Source organism: Pseudophryne corroboree, chromosome 4 (genome assembly GCF_028390025.1).
Source record: "Pseudophryne corroboree isolate aPseCor3 chromosome 4, aPseCor3.hap2, whole genome shotgun sequence".
Taxonomy (NCBI): domain Eukaryota; kingdom Metazoa; phylum Chordata; class Amphibia; order Anura; family Myobatrachidae; genus Pseudophryne; species Pseudophryne corroboree.
Window position 1 is genome coordinate 339228327 of NC_086447.1, and position 25056 is coordinate 339253382.

The following is a 25056-nucleotide window of genomic DNA, read 5'->3' on the forward strand; positions in this document are numbered from 1 at the left end:
CTGTGATCACCAGTATATATATATTGTAGTACGGTACAGTAGTCCACTGCTCTACCTACCTCTGTGTCGTCAAGTATACTATGCATCCATACCTGTGCTGCATTTTAGTTGTGCGCAGTATTTAGTAGTAGGAGACAGTGCAGAATGTTGCTGTGACCACCAGTATATATATATATAGCAGTACGGTACAGTAGTCCACTGCTCTACCCATCTCTGTGTCGTCAAGTATACTATGCATCCATACCTGTGCTGCATTTTAGTTGTGCGCAGTATATAGTAGGAGGGGACAGTGAAGAATGTTGCTGTGACCACCAGTATATATATAGCAGTACGGTACAGTAGTCCACTGCTCTACCTACCTCTGTGTCGTCAAGTATACTATGCATCCATACCTGTGCTGCATTCTAGTTGTGCACAGTATATAGTAGGAGGGGACAGTGCAGAATGTTGCTGTGACCACCAGTATATATATATAGCAGTACGGTACAGTAGTCCACTGCTCTACCTACTTCTGTGTCGTCAAGTATATTACGCATCCATACCTGTGCTGCATTTTAGTTGTGCGCAGTAGATAGTAGGAGGGGACAGTACAGAATGTTGCTGTGACCACCAGTATATATATAGCAGTCTGGTACAGTAGTCCACTGCTCTACCTACCTCTGTGTCATCAAGTATACTATACATCCATACCTGTGCTGCATTTTAGTTGTCCGCAGAATATAGTAGGAGGGGACAGTGCAGAATGTTGCTGTGTCCACCAGTATATATATATATAGCAGTACGGTACAGTAGTTCACTGCTCTACCTACCTCTGTGTCATCAAGTATACTATGCATCCATACCTGTGCTGCATTTTAGTTGTGCACGTATATAGTAGGAGAGAACAGTGCAGAATGTTGCTGTGACCACCAGTATATATATAGCAGTACGGTACAGTAGTCCACTGCTCTACCTACCTCTGTGTCGTCAAGTATACTATGCATCCATACCTGTGCTGCATTCTAGTTGTGCACAGTATATAGTAGGAGGGGACAGTGCAGAATGTTGCTGTGACCACCAGTATATATATATAGCAGTACGGTACAGTAGTCCACTGCTCTACCTACTTCTGTGTCGTCAAGTATATTACGCATCCATACCTGTGCTGCATTTTAGTTGTGCGCAGTAGATAGTAGGAGGGGACAGTACAGAATGTTGCTGTGACCACCAGTATATATATAGCAGTCTGGTACAGTAGTCCACTGCTCTACCTACCTCTGTGTCATCAAGTATACTATACATCCATACCTGTGCTGCATTTTAGTTGTCCGCAGTATATAGTAGGAGGGGACAGTGCAGAATGTTGCTGTGTCCACCAGTATATATATATATAGCAGTACGGTACAGTAGTTCACTGCTCTACCTACCTCTGTGTCATCAAGTATACTATGCATCCATACCTGTGCTGCATTTTAGTTGTGCACGTATATAGTAGGAGAGAACAGTGCAGAATGTTGCTGTGACCACCAGTATATATATAGCAGTACGGTACAGTAGTCCACTGCTCTACCTACCTCTGTGTCGTCAAGTATACTATGCATCCATACCTGTGCTACATTTTAGTTGTGCGCAGTATATAGTAGGAGGGGACAGTGCAGAATGTTGCTGTGACCACCAGTATATATATAGCAGTATGGTACAGTAGTCCACTGCTCTACCTATCTCTGTGTCGTCAAGTATACTATGCATCCATACCTGTGCTGCATTTTAGTTGTGCGCAGTATATAGTAGGAGAGGACAGTGCAGAATGTTGCTGTGACCACCAGTATATATATATATATAGCAGTACGGTACAGTAGTCCACTGCTCTACCTACCTCTGTGTCATAAAGTATACTACAAAAATTTAGTAAAATTAAAAGCGTCTGATGAGAAGCGTAAACTTGCCAATATGCCATTTACGACACGGAGTGGCAAGGAACGGCTGAGGCCCTGGCCTATGTTCATAGCTAGTGGTTCAGATTCACATGAGGATGGAAGCACTCATCCTCTCACTAGAAAACTGCAGTGCCACTCCTAGATGGGCCAGGTGTTTGTGTCGGCCACTTGGGTCGCTTAGCTTAGTCACACAGCTACCTCATTGCACCTTTTTTTTCTTTGCATCATGTGCTGTTTGGGGACTATTTTTTAAATCTGCCATCCTGTATGACACTGCAGTGCCACTCCTAGATGGGCCAGGTGTTTGTGTCGGTCACTTGGGTCGCTAAGCTTAGCCATCCAGCGACCTTGGTGCAAATTTTAGGACTAAAAATTTTATTGTGAGGTGTTCAGAATAGACTGGAAATGAGTGGAAATTATGGTTATTGAGGTGAATAATACTATGGGATCAAAATGACCCCCAAATTCTATGATTTAAGCTGTTTTTGAGGGTTTTTTGTAAAAAAAACACCCAAATCCAAAACACACCCGAATCCGACAAAAAATTTTCAGGAAGGTTTTGCCAAAACGCGTCCGAATCCAAAACACTGCCGCGGAACCGACACCAAATCACAAAACCCGAAAAATTTCCGGTGCACATCACTAGACAGTGTTATGCACACCAGTGCCAGCAGGAATGTACTGGTGTCTGAACGGTGAGGGATGCAAAACAAATGAACTCACAGACAGACTGGGGAATATGACAATACATACACAGAAGGTGATAGGGTAACAAAATAAACACAAAATGAACAGATAAGCCCAAAGGCTAAGAAACTGGGTGTCTCCCTAGTATTAGGAATGCTCAGATGGAAAGAAGCGAGATGTAGTGATTTAATACGTAGATAACCCGAAATGCTGTTGCTAAGGGCAACAGCAAAACCCTAAAGGGTTACCAACGGGTGTGGCAGTAAACTCCTTGGTCAGAGATGGAATAATAGACACAAGGAGAGTCTCCACAATCCTAGTCCTCACTTGCAGTGCACTGGTTCAGCTTACTGCCACTAAACTGACACCTGAACACCTTGCACAGTGAGAAAGGATTTTGGCAGGCAAGTCTGAGAATACAGCCGCAAACTTGCTAGGTTCACAGAGTAGCAAAAGAACCCCAGCAGGTTAAACGACTGACTCCAGTCTTACTGCTAGGTCTGGATTGGCAGAGTGTAATACCAAATCCCAAGGCCTATTTGCAGTAAGCAACAAACAAATACAAAGTTTACACAGTACTAGCTAGCTTTCAGGAACTGACTAACCAACAAAGATTCAGCAGCATCTGCCTAATCTGAGAAGAGGGTTTATATAGCAGGTGCTGTCCACGCCCCACTCAGACCTCACAGACTGTGAGCACAAAAACCGGCACCGGATCCCCTGCCGTGCACAGAGCCTGTAACCACTGCACAGCAAAAGACCCGAACCGGAGTATCAGCTACGCTCAGGTTACTCCGCTAGCACTTGTCTCCCGGTTGCCATGATGACGTGGCAGCACAGAGCAGGAGACCCTAACAGTACCCACCCTCTGACGAGGGGTCAAAGAACCCCTACCACCGGGTTTATCGGGGAACTGCGAGAAGAAAGAGCGTAACAGTCTGGGGGCATGAAGATCACAACTGCGCACCCACGACCGCTCCTCTGGGCCATATCCCTTCCAGTGCACCAAAAATGACAGCCGACCCCGAACCATCTTGGAGTCAAGAATCCTTTCAACAACAAACTCCCTCTGGCCACGTATCAGAAGAGGGGAAGGTCTTCCACTGGAAGAAGGATTACTAATCGCCCGTTTTAAAAGGGAACAATGAAATGTTTTATTGATACCCAAAGAACGGGGTAGATCTAACTGAAATGCCACCGGATTGATAACCCTAGTGATCTTATAAGGACCGATGAACCAGGGGCCTAACTTATGAGATGGCTGTCTCAACTTCAAATTCTTGGTAGACAACCAGACGAAGTCTCCTAATTTGAAGCTGCAGGGTCTTTTCCGCTTATCAAAAACTCTTTTGGTCACTAATGACACAGACACAAGGGCTTTCTTCACTTTCCTCCAAATACCTCTAAGGACCGAAACCACAGAGGAACCACCAGGCGTGGAGTCCAGGGGGTCAAAAGAATTGGCCTTAGGATGATGCCCATACACACAAAGGAAGGGAGAGATCCCTGTAGCAGAGTGAGCCGCGTTGTTATAGGCAAACTCCACCATGGACAGATGAGCCACCCAGTCAGTCTGACACTTGGAGACATAACACCTGAGGAACTGCTCCAAGGACTGGTTCACCCTTTCAGTCTGCCCATTAGACTGCGGATGGTAGCCTGACGACAAGCTGACAGAAATCTGGAGATCGGAACAAAATGCCCTCCAGAATTTGGCCACAAACTGGGATCCACGGTCAGAGACCACATCAAGTGGCAACCCGTGGAGGCGCACAACATGCAGCATAAATAATTCAGACAGGGGTCTGGCCGATGGCAGCCCAACCAATGGAACGAAGTGCGCCATCTTCGAAAACCTGTCAATGACAACCCAGATGGCTGTCATCCCCGAGGATTTGGGCAAGTCCACCACAAAATCCATTGAAATGTGGGTCCATGGCTTAGATGGAATAGAGAGTGGATGTAATGGGCCAACAGGAACCCCTCTAGGAGTCTTATTTCGGGCACAGATGTCACATGCCCGAACCCACTGATCCACATCCCTAGCCACCGAGGGCCACCACACCGCCCTAGATAGCAACTCCCGAGTTCTGGCAATACCCGGGTGACCTGCCAACTTCTTGGCATGGAATTCCAGGAACACTCGCTGTCTTAACCTAGGAGGCACAAACAAAAGACCTACCGGAAGGTCTGGAGGAGCCTGCTCCTGTGCTCTAAGGACTAATGACAAGAGGTCCTGGGTAATGCCCACTTTAATACATGATGGGGACACAATGGGCAATGGCTCCTCAGTGGTCTCCTGGATTGGAGCAAAACTCCGCGAGAGCGCATCAGCCTTGATGTTTTTTGACCCAGGGCGATATGTTATCAAAAAATTAAAGCGAGCAAAAAACAAAGCCCATCGTGCCTGCCTGGCATTGAGGCGCTTCGCTGACTCTAAATATGCCAAATTCTTATGGTCGGTGAGAATTGAGACCACAAACTTAGCCCCCTCAAGCCAGTGTCTCCACTCCTCGAGTGCATCCTTAATAGCCAACAATTCCCGGTTACCCACGTCATAATTCATCTCGGCAGGCGAAAATTTACGGGAAAAGTAAGCACAGGGATGAAGGCGATTATCAGACACCCCCATCTGAGAGAGCACTGCCCCAATACCCATCTCAGAGGCATCCACCTCCACCACAAAAGGACGCTCTGGATCTGGGTGTCGCAGCACCTTGGCCGAGACAAATGCCCTTTTGAGACGGGCAAAAGCCGCTTTGGCCTCACAAGACCAGTGAGCAACATCCGCCCCTTTCTTAGTGAGTGCCACCAAGGGCGCCACTATAGACGAAAATCCAGCGATAAATTGTCTATAAAAATTTGCAAAGCCCAGAAAACGCTGAAGCGCCTTCAAACTAGTGGGCTGCACCCAATCCAGGACTGCCTGTTCCTTGGAACCCTCCATTTGGAAACCTTCTGGGGAGATAATATATCCTAGAAATGCGATTTGCTGAACTTCAAATTCGCACTTCTCCAGCTTCGCCCCAAGCCGGTGGTCTCTGAGTTTCTGGAGGACTAAGCGTACATGCTTCCGATGTTCCTCCAGGGAATGGGAGAAGATTAGGATGTCATCTAAGTATACAACTAAGAATCTATTCAAATATTCCCTGAGCACATCGTTCATGAAGTCCTGGAAGACTGCCGGGGCATTACAGAGCCCAAAATGCATCACCAAATATTCATAATGCCCTGAGTGGGTATTAAAGGCAGTCTTCCATTCATCCCCCTCTCTTATTCGGATTAGATTGTACGCACCGCGTAGGTCAATCTTAGAAAAAATGGTGGCAGTACGAAGCTGGTCAAACAAGACCGAAATGAGAGGAGGTGGGTATGAGTTTTTAATCGTGATGCGGTTCAATTCCCTGAAGTCGATGCAGGGTCGCAACGAACCGTCCTTTTTACCCACGAAGAAGAACCCCGACCCAACTGGAGACTGTGAAGGTCTGATAAATCCCTTAGCCAAGTTCTCCTGAATGTACTCTGCCATAGCCTATGTCTCAGGACGTGACAGGGAGTACAACCTGCTCTTGGGAAGCTTAGCATTCAGCAACAAATCAATGGCACAGTCATAGGGGCGATGGGGAGGTAGTACCTCTGCAACTCTTTTGGAGAACACGTCCGCAAAATCTGCATAACATCCTGGCAATCCTGGCAAACTTAGCTGCGAAAGCCTGACTGGAAGGCTCAAGCAACTCCTGAAACAATCAGTACCCCAACTAAGAATCTCCCCAGAGACCCAGTCAAATTGAGGATTGTGGGCCCTTAACCAGGGTAACCCCAACACCAATGGGGCAAAAGTACAGACAGTCACATAAAAGGACAATTTTTCAGAGTGTGTGGCTCCAATAAACAAAGAAATCTGGCTAGTGCAAGAGGTAATTTTACCCTGGGATAATGGTTCCCTGTTTAACCCACAAATCTTAATTTCCGATGCCAAGGGTACTAAGGGAACAGAGTGTTTCAGGGCAAATTGGCGGTCCATAAAAACCCCGTCGGCCCCACTGTCCACAAAGGCCTCAGTCTTGACAGTTTGACCGAGGATCTTCAAGGTCACCGGAATGATAAAAGTCTTCTTGGGAAATTCCGACTTCTGACCTGACAGGATATTTCCCATCACCCTCAGGCCCTGAAGTTTTCCGGCTTTTCTGGGCATGATACTACCACATGACCTTTATTCCCACAGTACAAACATAACCCCTGCTGTCTCCTCCGCGTCTTCTCACGCGAGGAGAGGCGGGTAGCCCCAATCTGCATAGGCTCCTCGGAAAATTCCTCAGAGTCTGAGGTTCCCTTGGGAAAGAAGGAAACCTCTGTCTCCCTTTCAAGCCTGCGCTCTCTCAGCCGTCTATCCACCCGAATGGATAACTGCATGAGCTGATCCAAGCTATCAGGCAAGGGATATTGTACCAGTTGGTCTTTTAACTGGTTAGAAAGACCTCTTCGGTACTGGTGTCTCAGGGCTGGGTCATTCCACTGGGTATCATGGGCCAACCTCCGAAACTCCGTACAATAAACCTCAACTGGCCTTCGCCCTTGCTTAAGGATCGAAATCTGAGCCTCGGCTGAGGCCGTCTTGTCAGGGTCATCATACAACATGCCCAGTGCCGTAAAAAAAGCATCAACACTTTTAAGCGACGGACAGTCAGGCTGCACCCCATATGCCCAGACCTGTGGGTCTCCTTGTAGCAAGGAAATCACTATGCCCACCCGCTGAATCTCCGACCCAGAAGACTGAGGCCTAAGCTGGAAATATAGCTTGCAGCTCTCCTTGAAACAAAAGAACTGCGAGCGATCTCCAGAAAAACGATCCGGGAGATTTACTTTCGGCTCCTTAACCCCTGAAGGCACTGCTGCTGCGGGAGCTCCGCCAGCGGCCTGCGAGGTGTGCATTTTAATGGACAAATCATTAAATTGTCGAGTCAGGACCTGCACCTGATCGACCACCTGTTGCAAAGTATTTTGAGGGGTATGCTCCATATTCCCACAAAATTTCAACAGGAGTATTAGGCTGCTGAATATGTTATGCACACCAGTGCCAGCAGGAATGTACTGGTGTCTGAACGGTGAGGGAAGCAAAACAAATGAACTCACAGACAGACTGGGGAATATGACAATACATACACAGAAGGTGATAGGGTAACAAAATAAACACAAAATGAACAGAGAATCCCAAAGGCCATAAAACTGGGTGTCTCCCTAGTATTAGGAATGCTCAGATGGAAAGAAGCGAGATGTAGTGATTTAATACGTAGAGAACCCGAAATGCTGTTGCTAAGGGCAACAGCAAAACCCTAAAGGGTTACCAACGGGTGTGGCAGTAAACTCCTTGGTCAGAGATGGAATAATAGACACAAGGAGAGTCTTCACAATCCTAGTCCTCACTTGCAGTGCACTGGTTCAGCTTACTGCCACTAAACTGACACCTGAACACCTTGCACAGTGAGAAAGGATTTTGGCAGGCAAGTCTGAGAATACAGCCGCAAACTTGCTAGGTTCACAGAGTAGCAAAAGAACCCCAGCAGGTTAAACGACTGACTCCAGTCTTACTGCTAGGTCTGGATTGGCAGAGTGTAATACCAAATCCCAAGGCCTATTTGCAGTAAGCAACAAACAAATACAAAGTTTACACAGTACTAGCTAGCTTTCAGGAACTGACTAACCAACAAAGATTCAGCAGCATCTGCCTAACCTGAGAAGAGGGTTTATATAGCAGGTGCTGTCCACGCCCCACTCAGACCTCACAGACTGTGAGCACAAAAACCGGCACCGGATCCCCTGCCGTGCACAGAGCCTGTAACCACTGCACAGCAAAAGACCCGAACCGGAGTATCAGCTACACTCAGGTTACTCCGCTAGTACTTGTCTCCCGGTTGCCATGACGACGTGGCAGCACAGAGCAGGAGACCCTAACAGACAGAACATTAGCAGATTTGTTTGTATTACAAGGAATCCCAAGCCATCATTCAGACCTGATCGCTAGGCTGCGTCTTTGTACACCGGCGAAAAGGTCTAAACTGTGCATGTGTATGCACCACAATCCGCAGGCGCGTTGCACAGGTACAAAGCGGATCGCCACACAGCAATGGGTTTGTGTGAAGGATCCATTCGCACGGGCGTTCGCAAGGAGATTGACAGGAAGAAGGCGTTTGTGGATGTCACGTTACCGTTTTCTGGGAGTGCTTGGAAAAACGCAGGCGTTCCCAAGCGTTTGCAGGGTAGGTGTCTGACGTCAATTCCGGTCCCGGACAGGCTGAAGTGATCGCAGCGGCTAAGTCCTGGGTCCCTCAGAGACTGCACAAAATGTGTTTGTACAGCTCTGCTACACATGCATACGCACACATGCACAGCTAAAATACACTCCCCTGTGGGCGGGGACTATGCAAATGCAGGACTGCAAAAAATCTCTAGCGAGCGATAAGGTCTGAATTAGCCCCCCAGTCTCTTCAGGCAACATTTACTAAATGGATGATTCTAAATTCTTGTGAATTTGCAGAGATTTTGCTAACCGACAATTTAGGCCAAAACAATTGTGAAACCACCAAGAAAGAAAATTTTATGCAGAACAGGTCTTGTGCCGGCACAGAACCCCAACCATCGTATTTGTACGTATCCATCAGGTTTGCATACAAATTTGAATTATGCCCTTTACACACATATTTGTTTTCTTTTTTTTTATTCTGGTCCGTGTTGATCTTTTCAAATTTGAAAGATAATTAAGAGCCTTCTTCCTTAACCTGGGAATCATCTGGAAGCTTACTTTGAAACTACTTTCTTATTTAAGCAGCAAATAAAGGGACCTCACATAATTTCACCTAACACTCTTATGGGGATATCCTCTTAGCCCCGATGCCGGTTTCTTTTTCCCCCCGATGCCAGCACTTATTGAGGATTATGCTCGTATAATCCCTGAAAAGCAGCCACCGGAGCCGCATTAACACATAGGATGGGGACTAATCCCTGATCCTATGTGTTATCGTGTGATCGGAGGCCAATTTCCAACATTAAAAATAACCTCTAATTGGATACCGCAGTAATGACCATTGGTCATAAATCGCAACATCCAGCCATTGGGGTTCTCATCTTTTGGCACTGACCTGACTTTACTATGCCTGTACTAGCCAGGGCTTGCAAATGTGAATCCAGGCTAGAATAGACGCACTAGTTTGTAACAGCAAAAAGAATAAGAATCCTTCTGAAAACAATTTTTAATTGTTCTTTTATATATTTTATTTTTAGTAAAGTATTAAAAGTTTAAAATGTATTTGTTAAATTTTGTTAGATTTTTGAAGAATTTAAGACCTATTTACGACTTTTTATTAAGCTATATTAATTCAATAAAATGTTTATAATTCAAGGAATCGTCACAAGAGATTGGAGCCCCCAATGCACAGTATACAGAAGGCCTGGCCTTTCTTATGCATATGAAGATTCTCTGAAGGAGACAACCTCTTGGTGTGTAGTGTATAATGTATAGCACTAGCATCATTCGAAGACCTGCGCAGTGTAGAGATTAAGTAAAAACTGGTTACAGTTAGAGATGAGCGGGTTCGGTTCTCCGAGATCCGAACCCCCCCGAACTTCACCCATTTTACACGGTTCTGAGGCAGCCTCAGATCTTCCCGCCTTGCTCGGTTAACCCGAACACACCCGAACATCATCATCCCGCTGTCGGATTCTCGCGAGATTCGTATTCTATATAAAGAGCCGTGCGTCGCCGCCATTTTCACTTGTGCATTGGCGATTGAACGGAGAGGACGTGGCTGCGTTCTCTCCCTGAAAAGCTCCGTAATCTGTGCTCAATGTGTTGCAAATATCTGTGCTCAGTGTGCTGAAAATATCTACGTTCTCTCCCTGAAAATGCTCCATATCTGTGCTCAGTGTGCTGCAAATATCTGTGCTCAGTGTGCTTTATTGTGGGGACTGGGGACCACCAGTATATAATTATACTTATAGTAGTACAGTACAGTAGGCCATTGCTGTATCTTGCAGCTCTGTGTCACTGCAAGTATCCATTACATATCTGTGCAGCATTTTTGTGAGCAGTATATATAGTATTACAGGCAGCATTTTGGTGACCCAACAGTATATAGTTGTGTACAATAGGCCATTGCTGTATCTTACAGCTCTGTGTCACTGCAAGTATCCATTCCATATCTGTGCAGCATTTTTGTGAGCAGTATATATAGTATTACAGTGCAGCATTTTGGTGACCCAACAGTATATAGTTGTGTACAGTAGGCCATTGCTGTATCTTGCAGCTCTGTGTCACTGCAAGTATCTATTCCATATCTGTGCAGCATTTTTGTGAGCAGTATATATAGTATTACAGTGCAGCATTTTGGTGACCCAACAGTATATAGTTGTGTACAGTAGGCCATTGCTGTATCTTGCAGCTCTGTGTCACTGCAAGTATCCATTCCATATCTGTGCAGCATTTTTGTGAGCAGTATATATATATAGTATTACAGTGCAGCATTTTGGTGACCCAACAGTATATAGTTGTGTACAGTAGGCCATTGCTGTATCTTGCAGCTCTGTGTCACTGCAAGTAACCATTCCATATCTGTGCAGCATTTTTGTGAGCAGTATATATAGTATTACAGTGCAGCATTTTGGTGACCCAACAGTATATAGTTGTGTACACACTGTACAGTAGGCCATTGCTGCATCTTGCAGCTCTGTGTCACTGCAAGTATCCATTCCATATCTGTGCAGCATTTTTGTGAGCAGTATATATAGTATTACAGTGCAGCATTTTGGTGACCCAACAGTATATAGTTGTGTACAGTAGGCCATTGCTGTATCTTGCAGCTCTGTGTCACTGCAAGTATCCATTCCATATCTGTGCGGCATTATTGTGAGCAGTATATAGTAGGACAGTGCAGCATTTTGGTGACCAGCAGTATACATATATAGTACAGTACAGTAGGCCATTGCTGTATCTTGCAGCTCTGTGTCACTTCTAGTATCCTAATCAGTGCTCAATATCTGCTACATTGTTGTGATCAGTATGTATACTGTACTGTGCGACTTGTGTTATACACCTGGTGATTATACAGCCTGTAATCTGTACTGAGCGATGTGTGAGATACACCTGGGGATTATACACCCTATATACTGTACTGTGTGATGTGTGAGATACACCTGGGGATTATACACCCTATATTATAATTATTATTATTATTATTATTATTATTATTATCCTTTATTTATATGGCGCCACAAGAGTTCTGCAGCGCCCAATTACAGAGTAGATAAATAATCAAACAGGAAAACAGCAACTTACAGTTGATGACAGTATAGGACAAGTACAGGGTAAATACACATAGTTGCATCAGCAGATGACACTGGAATAAGTATCAGGTGGCAGAAGACTGCTGAATGTGGTACAGTTGAAGATTATTAAAGTAAGACAAAGGATAAGCACATGAGGGAAGAGGGCCCTGCTCGTGAGAGCTTACAATCTAAATGGGAGGGGTAGACAAACATGGGTGACACAGATGGGGTACATAGAGAACGTCGAACAGAGGGTTAGGACGAGATTTGGCTGGGTTTGGTGAAGAAGTGGACCCCCAGAAGGCACAAGTCAAAACTTAACATTGCAACATTTTACTGGGCTATGCAGGAGAAAATTAAAAATAGGGGGGGAAAAAAAGAATCAATAACTTCTACCGCTTTCAAAAAGGTCAATGGAAGCTGAAATAATGAGCAACTACCTCATGGAAGCCAGATACAGTATACCAAACAGTACTTAGCAAAGTTTGGAATGAGTGCTTATGAAATACAGTAACATTTTGTCATAATATTTCTGAAACTGCATGGCTGGTCTCTTGCACTCTTTTGCTCTAATACACCACCTGCTTTAGGATTTATATTCAAAAACATTATGTCTCCATAATCCCAAAAACGTCAGTCTTCTTGGAAAGTGGTTTGTTCCTTTGTAAGGGAAAGAGAACAAATGTTCTCAATGGTTTCTCAATTTCTTTTTCCTCTGGGAAGGGATTGTGGATTCACAGGAATATCTGAGCATTTCTGTAATCAGAAAGCAGCAACTTTCTACAAATGTTTACAAATAATTCCAGTGATTTTGTCATTTTCTTCCAGTGATTTGGACCAATAATACCATTGATTAGAATGAATAATTCCAGTGATTTTGTCATTTTCTTCCAGTGATTTGGACCAACAATACCATTGATTAGAACGACTAATTCCAGTGATTTTGTCATTTTCTTCCAGTGATTTCAACCAATAATACCATTGATTAGAACGAATAATTCCAGTGATTTTGTCATTTTCTCCCAGTGATTTGGACCAATAATACCATTGATTAGAGCGAATAATTCCTGTGATATTGAGGTGTTTGTGTCGCTTAGCTTAGCCATCCAGTGACCACAGTGAACCTCTTTTTCTCTTTTCTTTGCATCATGTGCTGTTTGGGGCCAATTTTTTTAAGTGCCATCCTGTCTGACACTGCAGTGCCACTCCTAGATGGGCCAAGTGTTTGTGCCGCCCTCTTGGGTCGCTTTGCTTAGTCATCCAGCGACCTCGGTGCAAATTTTAGGACTAAAAATAGTATTGTGAGGTGTGAGGTGTTCAGACTAGACTGGAAATCAGTGGAAATTGTGGTTATTGAGGTTAATAATACTATAGGATCAAAATTACCCCCAAATTCTATGATTTAAGCTGTTTTTGAGGTTTTTTTGAAAAAAAACACCCGAATCCAAAACACACCCAAATCCGACAAAAAATTTTCAGGGAGGTTTTGCCAAAACGCGTCGGAATCCAAAACACGGCCGCGAAACCGAATTCAAAACACAAAACCCAAATCCGGTGCACATCTCTAGTTACAGTACAAAAATACATTGCAATCTTACCTACAGTGATTGATAAATCATCCCTCCAATAAATGCCTTTATTATATATGAAATCATAGGACAGTTGAACCTGGCTTGATGTCATCCTGTGTGTGATTGAGGAAGTAGGACAAGATTCATGATGATACAGTTGCATTACTATTCCCCTATGGGAGGCCATGTGCATCATACAGTTTGTGTCTTCATTGCACATCTTCACCCACATTGCATGCCAGTGGGAGCTCTTCCAGGATCTTTACCTGATTTCACGGGAGGTCTCCCATTGATCTAATAGTCTCTTGGCTATAACCCAAAACTATTGTAGTAACTGTGAAATTAATGTCCTTTCATTAAGTCCCATGTTATCTTGATTTTGCAATTGATCGACCAGCATTGTAGACTAATCCGTAAACCATTTCTACTATGGAAAAGTGTCTGTGTTTTACCTTTTTTATTTAAACATGAGTGACAGGTATAATCTTTATGGCTATTGCAAAATCCCTGTGTCTATATGGAATATACAGAATATTGATTTATTGCCACTAACTAAATTGAATGTGCGCACACAGAGGTACTTCTATAGCATTAGTCCATATTATGATCCTACCTCTTTGACCAGTAGTGTCCAGATTGGCGTGATCTTCACTGTGATTGTGTTTAGCCCACAGATTTGTCGTCTGCCCAAACATAAGATGAAAAATAACTGTACAACAGTTGCAGAAAAACATTCATAACATTAGCAAAGCTGGTAAAAAGAGAAGGTCCACTATAATTATCATTTTTCTATATTTTGCCAGCAAATTACGTAGATTTTACAAGCAGAAATGTATTTATACATCTTAAATCCTTCCCCATTGGAGTTTGATATGGAATTTCTCTACTACAGGGAGTAGGACCCCGGAACCTGGAGAAAGCCCACAAGAACATTGGGAGAACATACATTCTCTATGCAAATATCTTTCTGATAACAATGGAACCCCAAGCCCCAGTATTGGCCGACAGCAATACTAACACCATGGGGTGGATGTACTAAAATTTCTAAAAATTATTCTATCATTTTCAAGGATGCAGTAGAGAAAGATAGATCAGTCTATATGGGCAACACCACCAGATAGTAAATCTACCCCCATGTCTTTGTGTGCTCCTCATTATTAATATCCAGAAAATAAGATAACGTGACTGCATATTAAGGTATGTAGAATGTTTCATACCTGATGTCTTGTTCTTCTTTGGAGAGACCAATACCATATTTTGAATGGATGTCTGAGCACGAGAGGCTATCATCTAGAACGCTGGGACAAAACATCACATAGTAATCCTTACAATATGGATTTGATGCATAAATCTCTATTTCACTTTTTAATTCCATTTGACTCACCCAATTTTTGTAAACTTGGCTTCAGGAGGGACCCATAAATAGCGTATTTTGCGTACTTGTATATAGCGCACCTAAAAGGTATTCATTTTTATTAATAATCAGTTCATTGTAACAAATGAGGCATCTATTGCATGGTATCTTTAAAAAAAGGAAAAAAAACTATATACATGTTTCTACCCTTCTGTGAATTTTTTCAAATATATTGTTTAAATTATTTTCTCATTGTGATGATGGCTGTTATATCGCTGAACTTTTTATATGGTGTAAAGAAATTACTGTATGGCAGAAAAATATAAGTACTGCTAGTCATACTGAAAATTCCAAACAAGGGGGCGATTCAATTAAACACACTACTGAACAGCACTAGGTTGAGTGCCCGGAGCTATTCAATTAACCAAGGATTTCTGCTTGCAGCCTTCTGAAGTGATCAAACAAAAATAGTACAACGATGTGAGTTGTTGGCTTACTTCCCGCGCTAACAGCATCACACCAGGCACTTAAGGCATAGAATGATGTTTACTGCTGCTAAACAGCATTCTTTAGGAGCAGTAATCTGCATCTCCCTACTTAAGTGTGGGGTACAGCTAATGGAATACAGCAGCTCCGGGCCCTCATTCCCAATGCTATTATATAGCATGTTTAATTGAATTCCTCCCACGGTATGTTCTGTGTATACAATAAACTATCATCATATGTTTTGTTACCAAGGGAAGATAAATCCTCAAGTACATGACATATACATTTCCATTAATGCTGGCTTGGTAAGTAAGGATTTTATTCATCTTACAAACCATGGCCCTCATTCCGAGTCGTTCGCTCGTTCTTTTTTTTCGCATCGCAGTGAAAATCAGCTTAGAGCGCATGCGCAATGTTCGCACTGCGACTGCGCTAAGTAATTCTGCTATGAAGAAAGTATTTTTACTCACGGCTTTTTGTTCGCACCGGCGAACGTAGTGTGATTGACAGGAAATGGGTGTTACTGGGCGGAAACACGGCGTTTTATGGGCGTGTGGCTGCAAACGCTACCGTTTCCGGAAAAAACGCAGGAGTGGCCGGAGAAACGGGGGAGTGTCTGGGCGAACGCTGGGAGTGTTTGTGACGTCAAACCAGGAACGACAAGCACTGAACTGATCGCACAGGCAGAGTAAGTCTGGAGCTACTCTAAAACTGCTAAGTTTTTTTTGTTCGCAATATTGCGTAAACTTCGTTCGCACTTTTAAGATGCTAAGATACACTCCCAGTAGGCGTAGACTAAGCGTGTGTAACTCTGCTAAATTCGCCTTGCGACCGATCAACTCGGAATGAGGGCCCATATTTTATCTGCATATTAGGAATGTTGCAGAGTTTCAATAGTCTATATGGATATTCTATACTAGAATAGCAAAAGTGCGGTAAGATCAAGTTCATTTTATATTACTCTCACAAAAGACACTTTGAGTGGAATGTGATAGGTTGCAATTTGTAAGGATAAGTGAGTTTTCCACAAAAACCATGCAAATTTGTAATAGGCTTTGAGAATATGTAAACACATAAAACTCACAAAAGGCATTCTCGCACCGACAAATCACAAAATTGGTAAAAATAACAAACATAGGGGTCCCCGTATTGTCATCACCAGCACCAGGCTCTGCAAGCCCCCGGTGCTGGTTATGATTTATTGTTTTATTTTTTTTAACACTTTTATTAACTTTTAACACAAAGAAGCCTGCATGGATCTCACGGATCTCATTGGTATCATTAATGTAACTTTTAAACTCACACCCTCCAATGAACAGGATATTACACACTGAGTTTCGAAACAAACTCACATTATACTAGAGATGAGCGGGTTCGGTTTCTCTGAATCCGAACCCGCCCGAACTTCATGGTTTTTTTCACGGGTCCGAGCAGACTCGGATCCTCCCGCCTTGCTCGGTTAACCCGAGCGCGCCCGAACGTCATCATGACGCTGTCGGATTCTCTCGAGACTCGGATTCTATATAAGGAGCCGCGCGTCGCCGCCATTTTCACACGTGCATTGAGATTGATAGGGAGAGGACGTGGCTGGCGTCCTCTCCATTTAGATTCGAAGAGAGAGAGAGAGAGATTGACCTGATTTACTGGAGCTTAGGAGTACTGTAGAAGTGTAGAGAGTGCAGAGTTTACTAGTGACTGACCACAGTGACCACCAGACAGTGCAGTTTTATTTAATATATCCGTTCTCTGCCTGAAAAAAACGATACACACAGTGACTCAGTCACATACCATATCTGTGTGCACTGCTCAGCCCAGTGTGCTGCATCATCTATGTATATCTATCTGACTGTGCTCAGCTCACACAGCTTATAATTGTGGGGGAGACTGGGGAGCACTGCAGTGCCAGTTATAGGTTATAGCAGGAGCCAGGAGTACATATTATATTAAAATTAAACAGTGCACACTTTTGCTGCAGGAGTGCCACTGCCAGTGTGACTGACCAGTGACCTGACCACACTGACCACCAGTATAGTTAGTAGTATACTATATAGTGATTGCCTGAAAAAGTTAAACACTCGTCGTGTGACTTCACTTGTGTGGTGTTTTTTTTTTTTATTCTATAAAAAACTCATTCTGCTGACAGACAGTGTCCAGCAGGTCCGTCATTATATAATATATACCTGTCCGGCTGCAGTAGTGATATATATATATTTTTTATATCATTATTTATCATCCAGTCGCAGCAGACACAGTACGGTAGTTCACGGCTGTAGCTACCTCTGTGTCGGCACTCGGCAGTCCATCCATAATTGTATACCACCTACCCGTGGTTTTTTTTTTCTTTCTTCTTTATACATACATACTACTACATCTCTTTATCAACCAGTCTATATTAGCAGCAGACACAGTACAGTACGGTAGTCCACGGCTGTAGCTACCTCTGTGTCGGCACTCGGCAGTCCGTCCATAATTGTATACCACCTACCCGTGTTTTTTTTTTCTTTCTTCTTTATACATACATACTACTACATCTCTTTATCAACCAGTCTATATTAGCAGCAGACACAGTACAGTACGGTAGTTCACGGCTGTAGCTACCTCTGTGTCGGCACTCGGCAGTCCGTCCATAATTGTATACCACCTACCCGTGGTTTTTTTTTCTTTCTTCTTTATACATACATACTACTACATCTCTTTATCAACCAGTCTATATTAGCAGCAGACACAGTACAGTACGGTAGTCCACGGCTGTAGCTACCTCTGTGTCGGCACTCGGCAGTCCGTCCATAATTGTATACCACCTACCCGTGTTTTTTTTTCTTTCTTCTTTATACATACATACTACTACATCTCTTAATCAACCAGTCTATATTAGCAGCAGACACAGTACAGTACAGTAGTTCACGGCTGTAGCTACCTCTGTGTCGGCACTCGGCAGTCCATCCATAATTGTATACCACCTACCCGTGGTTTTTTTTTCTTTCTTCTTTATACATACATACTACTACATCTCTTTATCAACCAGTCTATATTAGCAGCAGACACAGTACAGTACGGTAGTTCACGGCTGTAGCTACCTCTGTGTTGGCACTCGGCAGTCCGTCCATAATTGTATACCACCTACCCGTGGTTTTTTTTTCTTTCTTCTTTATACATACATACTACTACATCTCTTTATCAACCAGTCTATATTAGCAGCAGACACAGTACAGTACGGTAGTCCACGGCTGTAGCTACCTCTGTGTCGGCACTCGGTAGTCCGTCCATAATTGTATACCACCTACCCGTGGTTTTTTTTTCTTTCTTCTTTATACATACATACTACTACATCTCTTTATCAACCAGTCTATATTAGCAGCAGACACAGTACAGTACGGTAGTTCACGGCTGTAGCTACCTCTGTGTCGGCACTCGGCAGTCCGTCCATAATTGTACACCACCTACCCGTGGTTTTTTTTTCTTTCTTCTTTATACATACATACTACTACATCTCTTTATCAACCAGTCTATATTAGCAGCAGACACAGTACAGTACGGTAGTCCACGGCTGTAGCTACCTCTGTGTCGGCACTCGGCAGTCCGTCCATAATTGTATACCACCTACCCGTGGTTTTTTTTTCTTTCTTCTTTATACATACATACTACTACATCTCTTTATCAACCAGTCTATATTAGCAGCAGACACAGTACAGTACGGTAGTTCACGGCTGTAGCTACCTCTGTGTCGGCACTCGGCAGTCCGTCCATAATTGTATACCACCTACCCGAGGTTTTTTTTTCTTTCTTCTTTATACATACATACTACTACATCTCTTTATCAACCAGTCTATATTAGCAGCAGACACAGTACAGTACGGTAGTCCACGGCTGTAGCTACCTCTGTGTCGGCACTCGGCAGTCCGTCCATAATTGTATACCACCTACCCGAGGTTTTTTTTTCTTTCTTCTTTATACATACATACTACTACATCTCTTTATCAACCAGTCTATATTAGCAGCAGACACAGTACAGTACGGTAGTTCACGGCTGTAGCTACCTCTGTGTCGGCACTCGGCAGTCCGTCCATAATTGTATACCACCTACCCGTGTTTTTTTTTTCTTTCTTCTTTATACATACATACTACTACATCTCTTTATCAACCAGTCTATATTAGCAGCAGACACAGTACAGTACGGTAGTCCACGGCTGTAGCTACCTCTGTGTCGGCACTCGGCAGTCCGTCCATAATTGTATACTAGTATCCATCCATCTCCATTGTTTACCTGAGGTGCCTTTTAGTTGTGCCTATTAAAATATGGAGAACAAAAATGTTGAGGTTCCAAAATTAGGGAAAGATCAAGATCCACTTCCACCTCGTGCTGAAGCTGCTGCCACTAGTCATGGCCGAGACGATGAAATGCCAGCAATGTCGTCTGCCAAGGCCGATGCCCAATGTCATAGTACAGAGCATGTCAAATCCAAAACACCAAATATCAGTAAAAAAAGGACTCCAAAACCTAAAATAAAATTGTCGGAGGAGAAGCGTAAACTTGCCAATATGCCATTTACCACACGGAGTGGCAAGGAACGGCTGAGGCCCTGGCCTATGTTCATGGCTAGTGGTTCAGCTTCACATGAGGATGGAGGCACTCAGCCTCTCGCTAGAAAAATGAAAAGACTCAAGCTGGCAAAAGCAGTAGCACCGCAAAGAACTGTGCGTTCTTCGAAATCCCAAATCCACAAGGAGAGTCCAATTGTGTCGGTTGCGATGCCTGACCTTCCCAACACTGGACGTGAAGAGCATGCGCCTTCCACCATTTGCACGCCCCCTGCAAGTGCTGGAAGGAGCACCCGCAGTCCAGTTCCTGATAGTCAGATTGAAGATGTCAGTGTTGAAGTACACCAGGATGAGGAGGATGTGGGTGTTGCTGGCGCTGGGGAGGAAATTGACCAGGAGGATTCTGATGGTGAGGTGGTTTGTTTAAGTCAGGCACCCGGGGAGACACCTGTTGTCCGTGGGAGGAATATGGCCGTTGACATGCCTGGTGAAAATACCAAAAAAATCAGCTCTTCGGTGTGGAGGTATTTCAACAGAAATGCGGACAACAGGTGTCAAGCCGTGTGTTCCCTTTGTCAAGCTGTAATAAGTAGGGGTAAGGACGTTAACCACCTCGGAACATCCTCCCTTATACGTCACCTGCAGCGCATTCATAATAAGTCAGTGACAAGTTCAAAAACTTTGGGTGACAGCGGAAGCAGTCCACTGACCAGTAAATCCCTTCCTCTTGTAACCAAGCTCACGCAAACCACCCCACCAACTCCCTCAGTGTCAATTTCCTCCTTCCCCAGGAATGCCAATAGTCCTGCAGGCCATGTCACTGGCAATTCTGATGATTCCTCTCCTGCCTGGGATTCCTCCGATGCATCCTTGCGTGTAACGCCTACTGCTGCTGGCGCTGCTGTTGTTGCTGCTGGGAGGCGATGGTCATCCCAGAGGGGAAGTCGTAAGACCACTTTTACTACTTCCACCAAGCAATTGACTGTCCAACAGTCCTTTGCGAGGAAGATGAAATATCACAGCAGTCATCCTACTGCAAAGCGGATAACTGAGGCCTTGGCATCCTGGGTGGTGAGAAACGTGGTTCCGGTATCCATCATTACTGCAGAGCCAACTAGAGACTTGTTGGAGGTACTGTGTCCCCGGTACCAAATACCATCTAGGTTCCATTTCTCTAGGCAGGCGATACCGAAAATGTACACAGACCTCAGAAAAAGAGTCACCAGTGTCCTAAAAAATGCAGCTGTACCCAATGTCCACTTAACCACGGACATGTGGACAAGTGGAGCAGGGCAGGGTCAGGACTATATGACTGTGACAGCCCACTGGGTAGATGTATGGACTCCCGCCGCAAGAACAGCAGCGGCGGCACCAGTAGCAGCATCTCGCAAACGCCAACTCTTTCCTAGGCAGGCTACGCTTTGTATCACCGCTTTCCAGAATACGCACACAGCTGAAAACCTCTTACGGCAACTGAGGAAGATCATCGCGGAATGGCTTACCCCAATTGGACTCTCCTGTGGATTTGTGGCATCGGACAACGCCAGCAATATTGTGTGTGCATTAAATATGGGCAAATTCCAGCACGTCCCATGTTTTGCACATACCTTGAATTTGGTGGTGCAGAATTTTTTAAAAAACGACAGGGGCGTGCAAGAGATGCTGTCGGTGGCCAGAAGAATTGCGGGACACTTTCGGCGTACAGGCACCAAGTACAGAAGACTGGAGCACCACCAAAAACTACTGAACCTGCCCTGCCATCATCTGAAGCAAGAAGTGGTAACGAGGTGGAATTCAACCCTCTATATGCTTCAGAGGTTGGAGGAGCAGCAAAAGGCCATTCAAGCCTATACAATTGAGCACGATATAGGAGGTGGAATGCACCTGTCTCAAGCGCAGTGGAGAATGATTTCAACGTTGTGCAAGGTTCTGATGCCCTTTGAACTTGCCACACGTGAAGTCAGTTCAGACACTGCCAGCCTGAGTCAGGTCATTCCCCTCATCAGGCTTTTGCAGAAGAAGCTGGAGACATTGAAGGAGGAGCTAACACGGAGCGATTCCGCTAGGCATATGGGACTTGTGGATGGAGCCCTTAATTCGCTTAACAAGGATTCACGGGTGGTCATTCTGTTGAAATCAGAGCACTACATTTTGGCCACCGTGCTCGATCCTAGATTTAAAGCCTACCTTGGATCTCTCTTTCCGGCAGACACAAGTCTGCTGGGGTTGAGAGACCTGCTGGTGAGAAAATTGTCAAGTCAAGCGGAACGCGACCTGTCAACATCTCCTCCTTCACATTCTCCCGCAACTGGGGGTGCGAGGAAAAGGCTCAGAATTCCGAGCCCACCCGCTGGCGGTGATGCAGGGCAGTCTGGAGCGACTGCTGATGCTGACATCTGGTCCGGACTGAAGGACCTGACAACGATTACGGACATGTCGTCTACTGTCACTGCATATGATTCTCTCACCATTGAAAGAATGGTGGAGAATTATATGAGTGACCGCATCCAAGTAGGCACGTCACACAGTCCATACTTATACTGGCAGGAAAAAGAGGCAATTTGGAGGCCCTTGCACAAACTGGCTTTATTCTACCTAAGTTGCCCTCCCACAAGTGTGTACTCCGAAAGAGTGTTTAGTGCCGCCGCTCACCTTGTCAGCAATCGGCGTACGAGGTTACATCCAGAAAATGTGGAGAAGATGATGTTCATTAAAATGAATTATAATCAATTCCTCCGCGGAGACATTGACCAGCAGCAATTGCCTCCACAAAGTACACAGGGAGCTGAGATGGTGGATTCCAGTGGGGACGAATTGATAATCTGTGAGGAGGGGGATGTACACGGTGATATATCGGAGGATGATGATGAGGTGGACATCTTGCCTCTGTAGAGCCAGTTTGTGCAAGGAGAGATTAATTGCTTCTTTTTTGGGGGGGGTCCAAACCAACCCGTCATATCAGTCACAGTCGTGTGGCAGACCCTGTCACTGAAATGATGGGTTGGTTAAAGTGTGCATGTCCTGTTTTGTTTATACAACATAAGGGTGGGTGGGAGGGCCCAAGGACAATTCCATCTTGCACCTCTTTTTTCTTTTATTTTTCTTTGCGTCATGTGCTGTTTGGGGAGGGTTTTTTGGAAGGGACATCCTGCGTGACACTGCAGTGCCACTCCTAAATGGGCCCGGTGTTTGTGTCGGCCACTAGGGTCGCTTATCTTACTCACACAGTCAGCTACCTCATTGCGCCTCTTTTTTTCTTTGCGTCATGTGCTGTTTGGGGAGTGTTTTTTGGAAGGGCCATCCTGCGTGACACTGCAGTGCCACTCCTAGATGGGCCCGGTGTTTGTGTCGGCCACTAGGGTCGCTAATCTTACTCACACAGCTACCTCATTGCGCCTCTTTTTTTCTTTGCGTCATGTGCTGTTTGGGGAGGGTTTTTTGGAAGGGACATCCTGCGTGACACTGCAGTGCCACTCCTAAATGGGCCCGGTGTTTGTGTCGGCCACTAGGGTCGCTAATCTTACTCACACAGCTACCTCATTGCGCCTCTTTTTTTCTTTGCGTCATGTGCTGTTTGGGGAGGGTTGTTTGGAAGGGACATCCTGCGTGACACTGCAGTGCCACTCCTAGATGGGCCAGGTGTTTGTGTCGGCCACTAGGGTCGCTTAGCTTAGTCATCCAGCGACCTCGGTGCAAATTTTAGGACTAAAAATAATATTGTGAGGTGTGAGGTATTCAGAATAGACTGAAAATGAGTGGAAATCATGGTTTTTGAGGTTAATAATAATATGGGATCAAAATGACCCCCAAATTCTATGATTTAAGCTGTTTTTTAGGGTTTTTTGAAAAAAACACCCGAATCCAAAACACACCCGAATCCGACAAAAAAAATTCGGTGAGGTTTTGCCAAAACGCGGTCGAACCCAAAACACGGCCGCGGAACCGAACCCAAAACCAAAACACAAAACCCGAAAAATTTCAGGCGCTCATCACTACATTATACTAATAGCTAGATGATGTGAGTCCATACTCGCATAAAAACCTTGACAATATTACATTTAGCCCTATAAATGAATGCTTTGAAAACCATACCAACTTTTGTCTACAATATTTAATGTTTAGATTCATTTTCAGTGGTGGGAATAAGTCCATAAGAAACTGCCAATCATTATTCATGTGCAGGTCTCAGACATATGAATGTATTTTCAAATCAAAGCCTTTAAAACATTTTGTGCTATATTTTCTCAGTGGGTTGGAGCTGAAAATTCAAAGCCATACTAACATTTAGGGGTATATTCAATAACTGTCGGAAGCTGCCGTCTTGTCGCCAGCTTCCAACAGTTTTAGGTCAGAAGGGGTTCCGACCTATTCATTATGGCCCCATTTTTTCCGACAAGTCGGGAGACCCAACTTGTCGGAATGCTGTCGGAATGCACGCTAATCAGCGGCTTCAGCCGCCGATCAGCGTGCATTGTCAGAAGCGGGGCCAAACCCGACAGGTATTAGCTCCGTTTTCGACAATCTCAATCCAACTTTCAAAAAAGTCGGATTGAGATATGTGATATGAGAGCAGGAGACGGAGGAAGCAGCGACCCAGCGGCAGCGTCCAATCGGCTCCAGCAAGCGATGTCCCGCTTTCTGGAGCCGGGTGGACGCTGCTGTGAGCCTCTGCTGCTGCAGCCGCTGCTCCCCCGTCTCCTCCTGTCCTCCCCATCTGCTCTGTCTCCTCCGTCGGGCTGCCATCAACTCCTCCCGGTGTGCTGCCACCCCCTTCTCCCGACGGGCAGACATCCCCTCCTCACTGTGGGCTGCCGTCACCTCCGCCCTGTGGGCCGATATCCCCCCTACCCTGGGTGCCGGCTCCGCTGCCTCCTCCTCCCTCTGGGCTGCGATCTCCTCCCCCCGGCGTGGCTGTCATCCCCTCCACCCAGCGCCGCTGAAAGCAGCAGGCCATGACAACGGGAGCGGCCAAATCCGACAGTCAGATTTGGCCGCTCTTTTGAATAGGGGTTGTCGGGTCCATTCCGACAATTGCATGTCGGAATGGATCCAACTACTATTGAATATACCCCTTAGTGTAAAGCACACCGCACATGTCAACTTCAACCAGCCTGAGAAGTAGTGGTTTACAAAAGCTGCTGCTTTGATAATATAGCCCCTTTAATAGTGTAATCCTGGGCAAAAA

General features: G+C 44.9%; 1 protein-coding gene across 1 annotated transcript in view; it reads right to left on the minus strand.

Moving 5' to 3' along the window:
* LOC134909506 (probable cation-transporting ATPase 13A4) overlaps window positions 1-25056 on the minus strand; it is a 369987-nt gene that overhangs the window by 314636 nt on the left and 30295 nt on the right. Inside the window, exons 4-6 of the mRNA XM_063916443.1 lie at window positions 14877-14947; window positions 14710-14790; window positions 14106-14175 (exon numbers count right to left, since the gene is read on the minus strand). Of these exons, the coding sequence (XP_063772513.1) occupies window positions 14106-14175; window positions 14710-14790; window positions 14877-14947 (222 nt within the window). The remainder of the gene's footprint in view (window positions 1-14105; window positions 14176-14709; window positions 14791-14876; window positions 14948-25056) is intronic.